This window comes from Ciconia boyciana, chromosome 13 (assembly GCF_034638445.1).
Source record: "Ciconia boyciana chromosome 13, ASM3463844v1, whole genome shotgun sequence".
NCBI classification, from domain to species: domain Eukaryota; kingdom Metazoa; phylum Chordata; class Aves; order Ciconiiformes; family Ciconiidae; genus Ciconia; species Ciconia boyciana.
In genome coordinates this window covers 9,705,170-9,721,356 of record NC_132946.1, presented here as the reverse complement: position 1 = coordinate 9,721,356, position 16,187 = coordinate 9,705,170, and the positions used below count along the sequence as shown (strand labels likewise).

The 16,187-nt window shown below is 37.1% G+C and overlaps 1 protein-coding gene across 7 annotated transcripts in view; it reads left to right on the top strand.

The window, feature by feature from the left end:
- VPS35L (VPS35 endosomal protein sorting factor like) overlaps positions 1-16,187 on the top strand; it is a 58,290-nt gene that overhangs the window by 31,896 nt on the left and 10,207 nt on the right. For all 7 annotated transcript variants that reach the window (XM_072877686.1, XM_072877687.1, XM_072877689.1 and 4 more), the window contains 5 exons: positions 1,123-1,221; positions 1,970-2,047; positions 3,175-3,289; positions 13,538-13,677; positions 15,639-15,804. In XM_072877686.1, the coding sequence (XP_072733787.1) occupies positions 1,123-1,221; positions 1,970-2,047; positions 3,175-3,289; positions 13,538-13,677; positions 15,639-15,804 (598 nt within the window). The remainder of the gene's footprint in view (positions 1-1,122; positions 1,222-1,969; positions 2,048-3,174; positions 3,290-13,537; positions 13,678-15,638; positions 15,805-16,187) is intronic.

Here is a 16,187-nt window from a genome sequence, read left to right as displayed (position 1 = left end):
ACATTAAGATGTGGAGGGAGAAGCAGTTGTATAAATTTTAAACCAGCACACTTTAAGATGTGGAGGGAAAAGCAGTTGTAACAGTCATCCTTACAGTCAGGCTTTTTTGTGAAAAATTTTATATTTTTAGATAACTTTTCTTGAGACTAGGACTCAAGAATCAGCAGTTGCACAAATAGAGGAGGGGCAAAGACAGTTGTCTGTAATATAAGAAGCAATCCTTTGTTTTCTGGTGCAGTTCCTTTGATCTTCCACTGTATGAATTAAATGTTATTTTTATTTTTATTCTGTAACAACTTCTTTTGCCTGTGGCTTAAGAAATAATAAGTAATGCAACCTTTACTTCTATTAGCAAAAAATTTCATTTGAATACATAAATATAGACTGCCTGGAGACTGTTTCTCTTCCTAGGCTTTTAATTGACAGCTGAGACACTCCAGCTGTGACAGCACTTCGTTTTTTAAAATCTGGAGGGTTGGAAGTAGGGTGTTCTCACACAAGGGTGGCTTTTGACTTCTCTTCTTTCCTGCAAGCGTGCAAGGTTGCAGGCTTTTGCCATACTATATAAGCATACATTTATTAACCAAACTCAAGGAAAACCTGCTTTTCTTACTGGTATATCTAGTTAGGAAAATGCTAATTTCTCTTGGAGGCCCTTTAGCAACTAGAAACTGCGGGAATCTGAATACAGATTCACTGATCTGTTTTTCTGGGGTTTTTTTTGTTTTGCTTTTTAAGTATGAACTATACCAAGCCTTTGTCCCTGTTCCATAAAGAATCAAGAGTTCTGCTAGTTTTGAAAACATTTCACAAATATAGCATTTAAATTTTGTTTTCTTGATAAATACTTGATCTTTAAAGTAGAAGATCATGTGGAGTACGGACAAAAAACCCCCAGGAAAACTTCCAAGTTTCTCTGAAGGTGAAGTATTGGAAAGCAGACAGTTAAAAGGACAGAGATTCATCAGGTGCTATTTTGTTGTTAATGGTGGGGTGTTTTTCTTACCAATATATGGGGATTTTGACTTTTGAATATCTGTGGTTTATCTGCATGCAGTTTTATAATTCTTAAAGTTAATGGCCTACAATGGTAAAATCTAGGGGGTTTTTTGTCTTTTATAGGTTTCATTTGGCCGTGACTTTGAACAACAGCTGAGTTTCTATGTTGAAGCCAGGTCAATGTTTTGCAATCTGGAGCCTGTTCTAGTCCAGCTGATTCATGTAAGCTACAGTTTATCTACATTATCTTAGTAAGTGGGGATGTATTTGCAGTTCTCACATTCCCTGCCCAGGTTATTGGTCTATGTCAAAATAAGTCTGAAGTCTTTTTATCAGGCGTTTTTAAAGTAGACTTTGATCTCATCTCTCATTTTATCACACTAAACTCTCTGAAGTTCTTGCTTGACAGACATGCATGGTATCATTGCAACAAAGAAAACTGGCTATCTTGCAAGAGATTTCATGTCTAATAAAATAAATAGCACTTTTATGCATTTAGAATTTGGGTTCTCTCTTCTATAATCCTCAATCTAGGAGAGATTACACTGTGTCTGGCTGCAGATACAGGCAGAGTCCTGCTGTGATTGGGAAGGTTAATTTCTTTTCTGTATTGAGTGACATGTGGGGAGAGCATTAGCTGCATCTGATTCCTTTGCAACATTGTATCTTTTCTTAAATCCTTTTATTATTTTGTTTTTGTTTTTTTAATAAGTGTGTTAGCTAGAAATCATGATTGTTACACTAGGAAGGAAGTGATGACAGCACTATAGCTGGGAAGCAAGGGATGATCTAAAGCCTTGAATAAATCAACAAGTCTACCTTTACAAACCTTCAGAATCATATTTGGGGTCCCTTTTAACAGTTTCTGTTCTCTAAATGCATGCAGTAAAACATGCAGTTTGTTATTTGCTGCTGACCTAATAAATCTGTGCATTTTTCTTAATTATTTTCTTTTGTTTTTTATGTGTAGTCTGTGAACCAACTAGCAATGGAAACAAAAAAGGTGATGAAAGGAAATCATTCCAGAAAGACTGCTGCGTTTGTCAGGGTAGGTCTGACTAATAAACTTTGAGCCTGCCTTCTTAGCAGATAATACTATCTGCTGCCACCTAAGTTTATAATTTTTGCAAAAACAGTATGTTAGTAGTTTTTGTAGTCTCATTTTCTCTTGTTACCATTGATCTTTACTCTCTAAAGCCAAGAAAAAAAAAAGACCCAAAGTATCTAATGGCAGCTGTGTATTAAAAAAAAAGGCAGCAAGATCAACTCCCTCTCCAAAGGAAGGTTCATTGGAGAGGTGTTTGTGTGAACTCTGGAAAGCTCAGCTTTTCCAATTATAGTTGAAATAAAAGACTTAATTTCTATGTAACTCAATCACAGAGAGAATGGGAGACAGAGGGAAAAGAATGTATTTAAACTTCTGTCTCATAACATCAGTGGTGATATTTGAAATTCAAATATGGATTTCAGTATAAAGTGCTCTTTTTGGCTTTAGTGCTTCTGAGTCTATACAGATAAGCTTTGAACTATGCAGAAGCTATGCAAGTTGCTTGTGTTCCCCTCTTCTCACCTGAAACGTAGCAACTAAGATGTCTTCATCTTCATGTGTTGTGAAGGTGTTTGCATATGCTACCATTAATTAATGGATTTTTGTTCATGGCACCTGTGCATGATGTCCTGGACAAAGGATAGCTAGGGTGACACTGGCTAACTTCTGTATGCCTGGGAGCCACTTGCTCCATCTAGGTGTTTGGGCTGTTCCAGTAGGTCTAAAGCTGCAGCATGCTGCACTAGACCTGCTTCCTCCCAAATATACACAATGCACCTGCTTCCACCAGTTTGACAGATGGATTGTCCCTGAGGACCAGTAGTCTGCTTTTCTAGTTACATTTTGGTCTTGAGGAGAGAGGAACTCTTTGAGCTAGAGTCATAGAGTAAGTTTTGAGCTAATCTACTCCTAATAACAATAATTAATAATAATAAATATTGTTATAATTATTGAAATAATAATGAGAAATTTGAAGCTGCTGATTTTGGACTTCACATAATATTTGTTTTTTATTGAAAGTCTTTCCCAAAACTGATTTTGATTCCTAATTGTGTATAAAATCAGTAATGATTGCTATAACTCTGAGTTAGGAATTCTCTTCAGTTTCATTTTTTTATTTGCTTTAGGCTTGTGTTGCCTTCTGCTTCATTACAATTCCATCTCTGAGCAGTATCTTCACACGTCTTAATCTGTATCTACACTCTGGACAGGTTGCTCTGGCAAATCAGTGCCTTTCACAAGGTAAGGCACAAATTTGTCTACTTAAAGGTTCTCTTATTTCAGAAATATTTCTAGCTGTGAATAATAACTTGGTTGAAATCATAAGTCGTGTCAGTATATTTATGATGTAATTAAAATACAGCCCTGTTCCAAACACTGTTACAGTGAAAACTTGTCATATTAAAGCAACTCTTCAATTCTAACACTACTCCTGTGATCTAAATAACCAAGGCAGCCGACTCTAGTTGACGTAGTCATGGCTATGAGGTAGGTTGTCCTAAATTATTTAGAAATTATGGAAAGCATGGAATGTTTCCCTCCTGCATAATTATGCAAGCACTGTAATCACAGATGATGTGTTTTATTATAACTGTGGGAAAATAAACTAATTCATCTATGTAGTAGTTCACAGGCTGACAAAATCCTGCAACAAGCTGGAAAAGAATTAAAACTTAGGTCAATGACACCAGAAACTTGCTATCCAAGCACGTGTGTGATAAACGCTTAGCTAAGAAAATATGCCACTGTATTAGAGTGAAACAATGGAGTAATACCAGATAATATGAAGAATGAAAAATATTTTTTCTTTTTTTGATCTGAATTATTGATTGAACCAGGGCCTGAGTACAGTTTTTAGCCATCCTGTTAGCTCAGTCTTAAGTAATTGGAAATTTTGACAAAAAGTGATTTGGAGAAAAAAATTGGAGCTACTCTGGCACCGGAATGAGCATTAAGTGTGTATCACCATTTAATATGATCTTGTTCCTGTTCATATCACAAATGGAAGACAGTTACCTATTCTGAAAGTCTTCTCATACTTTTAACTGTTTGCAGTATCTTTCTTTTCCTTTTTAAAGTGATATCATTCTACCTTGTTTTGCGATTTTAATACTGATTTTAAATGTCTGCTTTCCAATGGTAAATGCTTTTCCTTTACATGTTTTCAGTGGAGCTGTGAGAGTAATAAATTGGATTACTTTGCAACATCTTTTGTTGTGGCTATGAATTCTTTGTTTTAGCTCTGTGCTTCTTAACAAGAGCTTGTTTTCCAAGCTCTGCATTTACCAGTAAGTTCCAGCTGCACAAACAAGCTGACTTAGGATGCTGATTAAGACTTTTTAATACAGGGTGACTGTTGTATTTCTTTGTTTTGAATCTGATGCTGCCCATATAGCAAAGCAGAGGGATTTAGAGTAAAGCTGGCTGTTGTGTCCGAGTATGTTGTGCAAATAAAAGATCTGCAAAGTCTGTTGTGCAATTAGTATTGTGCGGTTTCTTTGTAGGTAACAGAGTTTACCAAAAATGGACTTGCTTTTTCTTCCTGTTTTGTTTAATTGACCAGCTTACCTTATCCTTTGTATCAATTTTTGTTATTGTTGCTGTGCTGCAGTGCATCTCTTGTTGGAAACAAATCCAGAGCAGTTTTTCTGTAATATTCAGTCTTTGAGAACTATACCCTGCCCATATTGGGATCAACTCTGTGATTTAATAATCTTTCAATTTATAAACTGCTTTTCCACTATTTTTGTGATCCAAGTCTTCTCTGAGTGAGATTCTTGGGCCCCAACGATTGTCCAGATTTTTCAGTGTGAGAGTTTATAAATAAACAACAGCTGTTGTTTGACATGAGAGCACAGTGCACTCACTAAACAATGAATAGGATCCCCATTCTGAAATCTTTTAAGGTAGCAGGTATATGCAAAGTGTTATGAACTCAGTCTCTAAAATGCATATTTACTAACCACTCTCTCCTGAATTTTAGACCCACAAGCTAGAGAGAGGAGCGTTTGGTCCATCTCAGCTTTTGCTGAAATGAAGCATGTACAAAACTCTGGTGTTCAGTAACTCACTTTGTTTACCAAGGTTTTATTGTTATATGCTTTTTTGCTTCCTTAGAAAAGCTATTTTGGGCATAATTTGTATTCAGAGACATGTCACTTGCATGAGTAATTTAGCATGTGTTAACCAGTTAGGCAACAGTGACACCAGTCTTGGGACATTTTTTGTGAACTGTCTTTGCATATTCTGGTGTATGGCAGTAAGATAACATGTCCTTGAAAGTTACTTTTAACACAGTTTAATCTGTATCTCAACTGAATGCACTTCATGTTTATAAGAAGTACTGATTAATTCATAACAGCAAATTTAAATCCAGTCAGTTAACTGAGTTAACTGATGCCAATTAGATGCTGATCTACTAAAACCAATGCAGTGTGAAGTGAAGTTTTAAAAGTGTGCAATTAATGATAGCATTAGGCTAGAAAGTGAAATTGTGCCTTGTGTGTAACCTTTACTTCATGCTGATTGGAATTAGCTTAATCAGTTTAAAATTGGGAAGAGAAATAAAACTGAAAGGTAATGTACCTGATCTGATAACTCAGTCACTAGTGGGGTATGCACGTGTGCATGTGCATGCAGTTTCTCTTTAAAGATTCCAGCTGTTGTTTTTAGATAGTTAAATTATTGGATTTTTTTTTTTAATTTTAAGTTCCTACAGGGAGTCTAGCTATTTCAGTGAGTTGAGTTTTCACTTAAACATGTAACAAAATTTGATTTCACAGGATAGATTTCTGTTGGCAATAGGAAGATTTCTTTAAATTGCCAATGTATCTAACTTGAAAAAGGAGTAAAATTACCTGTTGGGGTAGATAAAGGGAATTTAAAAGATCGCTTTTTCATAAAGAGGATGTGTGGGTCATAACAGTAAATAAAGTTTGCGAAACTGAGGATTGCACTGATAAACTACCAACAGCTGGAGAGCCACAGCTAATATGTTTATAACTGGAGGAGTTTGGGTTTTGTCTCATTCCCAGTCTCAAGGGGCAGCAGCAGTCGTGGTGTCTCACTGTTTCAATTTCCTCTATCAAATCAGGGCCTTGCATGCTGAGATTTGCCACACTGTTAATCAAAGCAACTGTGTGGTGCTTGTTTTGAGCTCAGCCAAATACTTCAGTATTAGAAAACTCTAATTGTAATTTTTCTTGGAATAGATTTTCTTTAATACAATGCAGTTGGGTCAGAAACGTGAATTTATAGGCTCATGGAAAGTCCAGTATTAATACAGTGACGGATGCCTGTCCAGGTGTGCTGTTCAACATGTATTAACATGACTACTGTCTCTCTTGTCTCCAGCTCCCAAGAGGTGCTTTAAATAAAATGAATCTGTAATTAAGTTCAGAACGTTTTAGGTGATTTTGTCCTGGATGCATAGTTTGTACCTCTGGAGAGCCTATTAAGAGCCCACCTTAGAAAGGAGGATGCTAGATTTTACAGTTATGTGCTTTTCATTTTTTTTAACGGAGCCACAAAACGCTGCGCGCTGCTAACATAGAATAATAAATTCTCATCGGTCATGCTTTCTGTCATAGGGAGTGCTCGGACTAAATCGAGATTAAATGCCTGCTCCATTGTGTCACTCTTCTGGATTTTTGAGATATAGGTGGTATTTTAATTGCACATATTTCCTCCCCATGGAAATGCTGCTTTTGTCTGTGAAAGAATAGACAGCATGATTTTAATTGTTGGTCACAGCATTCAGCAGGTGGGTAGAGATGACGCAACTTTCTGGTAATGTACGTTCAATGGCATTTTTATCTTAAAGGCTGTGAAATCCTTGCCTTGCTTCAGAAGTAACATGCTGAGTGAATAAAGTTATTCAACTGATTCTGTGTGACTAATTTCACTGGGATATTGTCAAACAAAAATTTATTAAAAATGGAAAGTCTCTGTCCCTCAAATCAACTGACACAGATCTTTATTTTGTTTAGCAAATGCAGATTTTAATTCTGAAGCATACAGTGCTTAATGTACTTCCAAATATTTGTTCTGTTCTTCAGATGTAGCTGAAACAGTTTCACTAGTAGATTGCAAAAGGAATTTCTTTTTCTACTTCAGAAAATGTTACTTTTCCATGAATGTTCTCTAGATGTGACAGGCTTCAGCCACACTTTGGAGAAAGTATAGTATGGAATATCTAATAAGTAATTTTTAATCATAGTCTAATAATGTTTTAGTGTATTTTCTCAGTAGCATTAGATAACAATTTTTAGTATTCCTTCCTAATCTCCTAAAATCTTTATAGATCTGAAGAATATAAATAGAGAGGATTTGAGGTAAAGAATTTAGAGAACTAAGAACCTGAAGAGGTTTTCTCAATTACAGATTTTGGGACTTCTTGGCTCACGCTTCTCTGGTGAGATTGGTATATGCCATCTCTGTTATCTTTTAAAATACTCTTTTCCTTGAAGGCAGCAAAGTAGCTTTGGGAAAAACTGATGAGAAATACTAAATGTTGCTTTATTTAAACAAAATTATGACTTGTACTGTTACCTGGGATTTCTACAGCTGGACACTTCTCCCATTCACTGAGCTTTTTCTTGTTCCTCTCTTTATCCCAGCCAATAGCTTTTCCATATGATTGGAGAGAGATGACATCTCTGTCTCCGTAAGCTTTTCAGACTAGCATTTCATATCAGTTTGTCAGTTCTTCAAGTCTGTCTAGCCCATGACCTGTTTTTGAAAGTGTCTAGTAGCATCTACTAAGGGAACATACAGGAAACAATGATGTAGAATGATGCTTTCTAGCTTTCAGCTGCAGGTGGTCTAAATACATCCTTCAACAGAGGTCGCATAGGGACTGCGGTATTTAATAAAATAGATGGACCAATCCTTAGGAATTTAATTCTTTATCAGTTTTTACTTTTTGGCCTTTATAACTTCATGTGACAGCGAGTTCCACAGTTACATGCTACTCGGAAATCTGCTACTTAGGGATTTATTTCCATATGGTTTTTAAATGTTAGTTCAGTGTTTCAGTGCATGCAGCTGATCTACTAGTGATACTGTGAAAAATTCAGTCATTCTTGGTTCATTTTCTTCATGTTACCAATGAGACGTTGGAGTTGATAAATTCCTGAAGAATTTGTGTCAGTATAGTCTTTTCTAATAAGGAAACAGTTACATGCCTTAGCACCTTTTTAATCTTCTTTTTATCCTTTTGGAAATGGGAAGATCAGGACTGTTTTCCAGGTATAAATGCACAACAGCTACATAAATGACACAGTGACACCTTAGTTTTCCATTACTGTCCTGATGATTCTTATAATTGCCTTGCCTTTTCAACAGCTGTTTAGGATGTAGTTTTCAGGAAACCATCTATAATGACTCCAAAATCTTTCATTAGTGTAAATAGCCTATTTGGAGCTTATCTTTCTATAGTTATAGCAAGGGCTGTTTCTTTCCCTGCATGCCTTACTAATATTAGATTTCATCTGCTGCTTTATTGTTCAGAATCATGAGATCCATCTGCCATGCTTCGCAGTCACGTTCCAGACTAGCCTGCAAATATTGTCACCTCCCAGCTCATCATAAGGACATGTCTCTCTGCAAAACCTTAAGGAATGCGGTAGTCGTTTCACTCCACTGTGAAAACTTTTTATTCCCACTCCTTTCCCCCTCCACTCCATCCTTTATTAAGTTATGAATCCTCAGGAGGACTTTCTTCCTTATCTTTAGTCAGCTTAGTTGTTTTAAGAGCCTTTTGTATGAGGGACATGTTAAATGTGTGTTAATTTAAGTATTTGCATTGGCTGGGTCACTTTTAAACACAAACTTGCTGGTTCTTTGGAAAACTTGAGAGAGTTCTGAGGAATGATTTCTCTCTGCAAAAACCATATTGACTCTTCAGTGTTGTATCATGTTTTTCCATGTGTCTTCTCGTTTGATAATTTTTTTTTTCGCCTCATAATAACCAGGAGAAACTACAGCATTTAACTATAGCATTTATTATTTCAAAGTTTCCAGTATTACTACTGGAGCTCTCTTTGAAGACTGCTGATGATACTTTACCTCACAATCTTTAGGGATTACATGGGTTTAGAGAGGCAGGCTGAAATTTGTGGTTGGGTTTGGGGTTGGTTTTTTTTTTGGGGGGGGGGGTGGGTGGGTGGTGGTGGTGTGTGTTGCATTTACTGATTACAGCTTAAGAATAAAATATCTAGTATCCAGTGTTCTTGCTCATACTGTATGATGTCCCTGTACAAATCTTCCCTTCCACTTATGCCTCTGTATGCCTTTGACTGGAAGTACTAAGGCCTTGCTAACAATCTATATTAAGCTATTCCTAAAACTAGCACTAGCAAGCTTCATCCACATAACTACCTTTTTATCTGCAGCTAATTCGTAGTATGAATTAGTAGGAAATAGTATGAATTAACATAGTACGTTCCAGTTCACCTAGCAGCAGCGCATTCATTTTCTTATTTCATCTTTATTACTTCAAATAATTCTTTGTAGTTTCTGGATTGGAAGTGATGTGTAGAGGGTTTTAAGACTGACAATGTTCAATAGCTCGAGGGAAAAACACATTTCAACAATGTGGCAAAACCGTCACAGTGACCTCACCAATGTGAGGAGAAGGAGTCCAAATGTTTGCAATGCTTGGTCATCAAAACAGTAATGCATTAATTTGTTTAACAAGAAAAAAAAAAAAGGCAACAAAAAACCCCACGCTTGCTTCCCATTAATTTTTTGCACTGGAGTACAAGGCTTCATTAAATTTCCAACATCTGTTGGATGTGGAAGCAAAATCTTTGGAGTATTGACAGCATTGTAGGACATGAAGGTGATGTGGAATGCAGAAGATGGCATATGGTCCCTGGTTTTGTCCTTTAGGTGGACTTAGCCTTGTGTAATTGTATCCGTGACTAAAAATAGTTTGTGTAGGTATGTCAAACTCACTCCCTTTTGCTCTTTGAAGGTGGACTTAAGGGCCTTAATTGTTTTCCCATCTCTAATGGCTTTGGTCCTCCTTGTTTTTTTGCCTGCCTGTAATCTTAAATTAGTACAGTTTAATTGACTAATGTAGATGCAGCAAATACAATGTAAGCTAAATTTTTGTATGTAGAGAGATTGATATATAGAAATATATGGAGGTACATATATTTGTGTGTATGTATAATTAAATGTGTGTGTATGTATGTACCATCCTGAATATTGACAATAGCAAAACATTCAAAATGAATTTCACTTGCTTTTTCTGTGTGAGAGTATTACTGGAAGTGCTGACTTGGATATCCAAGACTGTTAGTTTTTGTAGCCTCAAGGTCAGCATGTATGCTTGGGGGAAAGATTTATAGGATTATGGTCAACCAGAATGAGGGAGCTGCTGTGAAAGGATAAATTTACCGAAGCATGAAGTATGTCATGTTCGGAGCACTGCACAAGATATTAACAGCAGTCTGGGAAGACTTTATCATGATGATTTGTTGTAATGCGCAGGCTGTTCTCCCCTTATCCAACTTCACAGTGGCTCACTTTAGAAGTAGTATTGTACTTTAGGCAGATAAGAAAACAGCATCCTTCACTGGAAGAAGCCTTTTTTTTTTAATCAAAAACGTAACATCGTTGTGGTTTTCAGTGCTTTTTAAGTGGCTTCTTATACCTTTTGGAAACCAGGAAAAGTGGGTGTATGGTTTTCTCTTGAAACATCTCTACACTAATAGCTTTGTAAATTGACTTTTAAAAGATGTAGAGAAAGCACTGTTGCATAACCTCATAATTATTGTAATTCAGAATTAAATACCAATGCTTATTTCATACTTAAAGAAATAGTCAGCACTTCTGTGACAACCTATTTAGTGAACTTTTCCTCTAAACTCAGCATGTGATGCATACTCTGACACTTGTCTACAAGTGAATAGGGTGATAGTGTTTGGAGGACAGTTAGGTTTCTGCAAACCCTCTCATAAAACCTTTGCCTTAATGTGAATTTACTTTATTTTTGCTTCTTACGAAGCACATACACTATGGATGAATGTGCTTTTAGTGTTCCAGCATAAGAACCATTTTGTGGTTATCACGGATTGGCTGAACTTGTAGCAAAATGAACGTATTTTCCTTTGCCAGTACTTCTGCATGGACCAAAGTAAAATATCCATCTCTTTAACAGAAAATGTAGCTAACTGCTTTTTTGGTTTGCCTTGCTGCATGTGGGGGACAGGGGGAACGAGGCAAGGAGGAAGAATTAGAAGTGTGGGGCAGGAGCCCTGCGGTCTCCCCATTGTGCCAAGACAGTAACAATATGTGGGGGGTTGCAGGGTGACCTGCAAACACAACCATGCGGCAGTGGCAAGAAGACGGCAGCCCCATGGAGACGGCAGGGAGGCAGCAGCTGTGTGATTGCCGTGGTTAGGGAAGAAAAAGATGGAAGCACAGAGGAGCTTGTCGTAGCAAGGGCAGGGCCTGGTGAGCCATCTGTGGTGTAGATGGGTCTCTCTGCATTCCCAGCAGCAGTCACCTGAAGAGGAGCTGGGCATGCTGCTCTTACTAGCAGGTCTGGTCTGATGAGGGAGCTCATGTCTCTGAAGGTGCTCAACCAGATGAGAGGGCAGCTGTCATTTGCAGCAACAGCAGGAGGTCAAGAAGACTAAATTGAATCAAATTGCAGTTATTCATAGCAAACATAAGAGGCTTTGGTTTTGTGGTAAGGCAAAAGTTTAGAGGAGAATGTCTAGGGCTGTGATTGCTGGAAGAGCAGGCAGTAAATGAAGGTGAGGTACTTTGCAGCTCTTCTCTTTCATTGCGGAGACTGATTGCTGCACAGATCATTCCTGTCCCGTTATGAAATAACTTCAGAAGGCAGGAGTATTCTCTGCACAGACGTGGGTACTTTGGTATGCTGACTATTGAGACACACATTTTTTCATTTGTCTAGTCACATGTTTTGATTATATGGCGATGTGGGGCATGCAATTTTTTTTTCTGCTGAGACAACTGTGGAAGTGACAGCAATTCATTTACTTGTGCTAGAATGAACATTTGCTGTTGCTTTCCTTCCTCTAATAAAGCTCAGAGAATGATTACTTACCTTCCTTTGGGTTGGATGTGTAAACTTATGTTGTTTGAAATAAATAAAAAACAGTCTTTCACCTCAAAATAAATGTGCATAATAAAAGGAAGTATGATGTTTGACTGCATTCTAAGCACTGACACGTTCAGAAGGGCTTGAGCATTCTTGTGCTTAAAAGAAATGAGAGTCAGAAGAATTACAGTTTTCCCAAAGCACATGTTTCCCTGGTATTCCTCATAAGCTTAAATTAGATATCAATTGGTACTATATTTAGCAAATTTGCTTGGAGTCTCATGTGCTCAAATGAATTTTTCCAGAGCAAGCTGCGCTCTGGGAAATGCCCGTGCATGCCTGTCAGTGGTATCTCCATCCCAGCCGTGTAACACCTCTTGGCTTTCGCCAAGAATTCTCTTTTTCTCCTTGCTAAAATTTGGTTTCATGGCCTTGGTCTCTGTTCCTGTAAAATAAAGATACAGTATTAATTCTGAAGGATGCTTCGAAGTATATGGCTAAAAAACTTGAATGGGATTTGGATACTTGGATATTTTGAAATGTAGCCAAGAAAGTGCAAAAGAATGTTGCTGTCAGAAAATTTTTTGTGAACTCTTAGCATATATAGGAGGTCTTCTAGGGTAAGAGGGAAAATATTGTTGTTTTTAATTTGTGAATATTAACTTAATAAACTGAGGAATAAATGTTCTAGTGTTTTGGGTTTTTGTTGTTTTGTTTTGGGTTTTGTTTTGGGTTTTTTTGGTGGGGTTTGGGGTTTTTTTTTGGTAGGATTAGAGACATAATAAAGAGTTACGAAAAACCTCTTAATAGCTATTTTGCCAAGGCCATAATGGTGGATGGTTTCTGTAATTCCTGTATTGTGATTCTTGGAAAGAATAATTTTATCTAGGTAACCAGCAATACCTCAGGTTCTGGTACTATATTAGTATTTTACTCTAATGACTGTAAATACTTAGAGAAATGAAGCTGTCTGTACTTCCTTATGACTTTAACAGCCTTTTCTAAATGAACTTGTGAACAAGTTAGCATGATCTAATATGCCTTTTTCCCCCTGTTTGGATTCCCCGTTCTCCTGGCATAAGTATTTCTTTAGATAAGTCTCTTTTGAAGTGTGTGCTAATTTTTTTTGTATTGTATATAAAATATATTTGAAACAATGGTGTCCTCTTGTTAAGTAAAGAAGAATTATAATTTCAGAAGTCTTGAGTGATGTGGGAACTTCTTTTGAAAAAACAGCATCACTTGAGTTACCACAGATTTTGACTGCCGTGTGTCAAGTTTCTTTGCAGTTAAGCATATGTTCATTTTCCGTAGTCTATTTGAAACAAACTCAAGCAATCATTGGATCACAGGCGTGACTGCCATTGCAGTTGGAATGATAATACAGCAACTGTATTTTTGTTTTGTAGCTGATGCTTTTTTCAAAGCTGCAGTGAGCCTTGTTCCTGAAGTGCCAAAAATGATCAGTGTAGATGGAAAGATGCGACCTTCTGATGCCTTCCTCCTGGAATTCCTTTGCAATTTTTTTTCCACATTATTAGTTGTTCCGGTAAGTTGTGTGTGTATGAATAGCACATAGGCTAGTAGACTATTTTGACTTTCCTGTTTAAAAATGTAGAGTAGACCAGGCTTTTGGGAGTGGGAGATGCAGTGGTTAGTTTTCCACAAGCAAGCTGAACTGATTTGCTCATTGGCTGCAAAATCACTCACCCCAGTGCAAAACGGGGAGGCAGAGCAATTGTTTGGAGGTGGAGGTACAGCATTGCCTCTCTCAGTAGCACCTTGCACTTAACTGGATTTGGGGTAGAGCAAAACCTCGCCATCGTTTAACTGTGTAAACATCATTTACTGTTTTAATAGATCCTTGCAGAACAGTGGTATTTTAGCTGAGCACTCATAAAATCTAATACCTGAGGAGGGGAAAAATAGAGAGCTGTAGTTTCTATTAGTTTCAGTTAGTTTGTTATAGGTTGCCTAATCTTTTGAGTGAAAACAATAATTAGAAGATGTGTCTTGGCATAACCTTCCTCTTCTGATGAATATTTCACAAAATACCACCATTCTACACCCTTCCAATTTTTAACCAATTGTCAAGTTTAAATAGAGATATATATGTAATTTTCCTTCCTATATTTTCAGCTATAGCTAAAAGATGAGGAAAAATTGTAAACTAATCTGGAAGACCTGAGATAAAACTTATATAACCAAGGGATTTTTGTTGACCTTAGAGAAGAAAGACAGGCCTCTGACTCACAAGATTTCACTGCAGTGGAAACCTAATGCTTGAAGATTTTACCTCCCTCTGTTGGCAGCTCTGGCCCTCTCTGAGAAGGTTCTTCTTTCCCAGCAAGGGTTGGCTTAGTATCATGGCATGTTTAAAAAAAAATAATTTTTTTTGAGATTTATTCATTTGTTCTTGGAGAAAGTAGGTTGTTCCTCCTCACTGAAACATTCCTTATGGTTTCCTCCTTCCTTTTTTCTTTGACTACATGTTTGGTGAAGCAGCACACGCTATAGTGCTGTCCGAATCCTCATAATCAGAGCGGCGTATTCTCCTTTTTCCAATGGAAGGGGTCTCTCAAGCCATGCATGTTCAGCAACATGGAGGTGCTGTGTTAGAAGGGAAAGGCTAGTTGCCACTGTGATGTGTTATTGCTGTCCACTGACTGCAGAAGTAAGACTTTGAAGGAAGGCTACGTCAGAACTGGATGCTCCTCAGAGAAATGACTCAGATCCTTAACAGATTATTGAAGGAGGGAGATCCAGCCTCTCAGATTCAGTAATGAAGAAGAACTTGCAATGAAATAACCAGGATTCAGAAATTAGCTTCCATAATTTTTTCTCCTATTTACTTTACAGGATACATGGTCAGCAGGAAATGTCCCTAGTGGGCTGTGATTTGTCCTACATATGTTGGTATCGTTGCACCAACTGCTAGCTTGAAATAAGCTGGGCGCAGTATTAAACCACTTGCAAAAACTCATAGCTTATGTAAAGCAGATGTCTTTATAATTATATTCCTTTCATATTAAAAGATTGTTGATTGTCTGTAACTTTGACTTCCCAGTGTAGGTGTTCTTCTGAAACTCATAATTATATGAGTAATATACTTGTTTCTATAGCTTACTGACATTATTTTAATAAAAAAAATCCTACCCAGTGTGTTTAATTTTAGAGGCTTAGCTGTTAAGAATCTGACAATTAATTTTGTACTACCCTCCTGTGACTAGAAAACAAAGCATTTCAAAGTTTGGCTGTGGAGGCTGCCTAGATCAAGTTTATGATTATGGGTCAAATGGGCATTTTAGAAGGAAACTGGAACAAATTTTTAAAAGGATTTGCAGGAAGGACACTTCAGAAAAGTTGTTGTCATCTTTAATTTTATTGTAGTTTTTGCTTTTATAGAGCTAATGTCGTGACTCTAAATCCCTGAATGACCGCAAATAATCCCATTTTTGTTTGGGGGTTGCTGTGTTGTTGTTTTTGATTTACCTCTTTTCTTTTCTGTAGGACCATCCAGAACAAGGAGTGTTGTTTCTTGTGCGAGGATTACTAAACGTGATCCAGGATTATACTTGGGAGGATAACAGTGATGACAAAGTCAGGATTTATACTAATGTTTTGCATCTGCTGTCTGCAATGACTCAAGAAGCATATATCTACCATGTAGATAAAGGTAATACATAAGGGTGGCTCTGGATCCTTGTGTTCCACCATGCTATTTGTAGTACTGTGTTATCGCTGTACCTAGTTAATGAAGATCAACAGTAATCAGTCTTCTAGATTGGATTCTTTTTCCTGTGCAGGTCCCAATATTGTAACAAAATAATCACAGGAGGTGGCTGCCAAACAGATGTACAGTCTGTTCTTTAAAGTGAATCTGTGCAGAGTGGTTTACTTAGTTTGTTCCTGGTGGTGTTGATGCAAATACTTAGAACTGTGAATTTTTCAAGTAAATATTAGAACTTTATATGTATGGAGGGTTTTCTTTTGGTCTAAAGTATCAACTTGATTTATACTTATCGTTGGTGTTTCGTTCACATTTATTAACAACTCCAG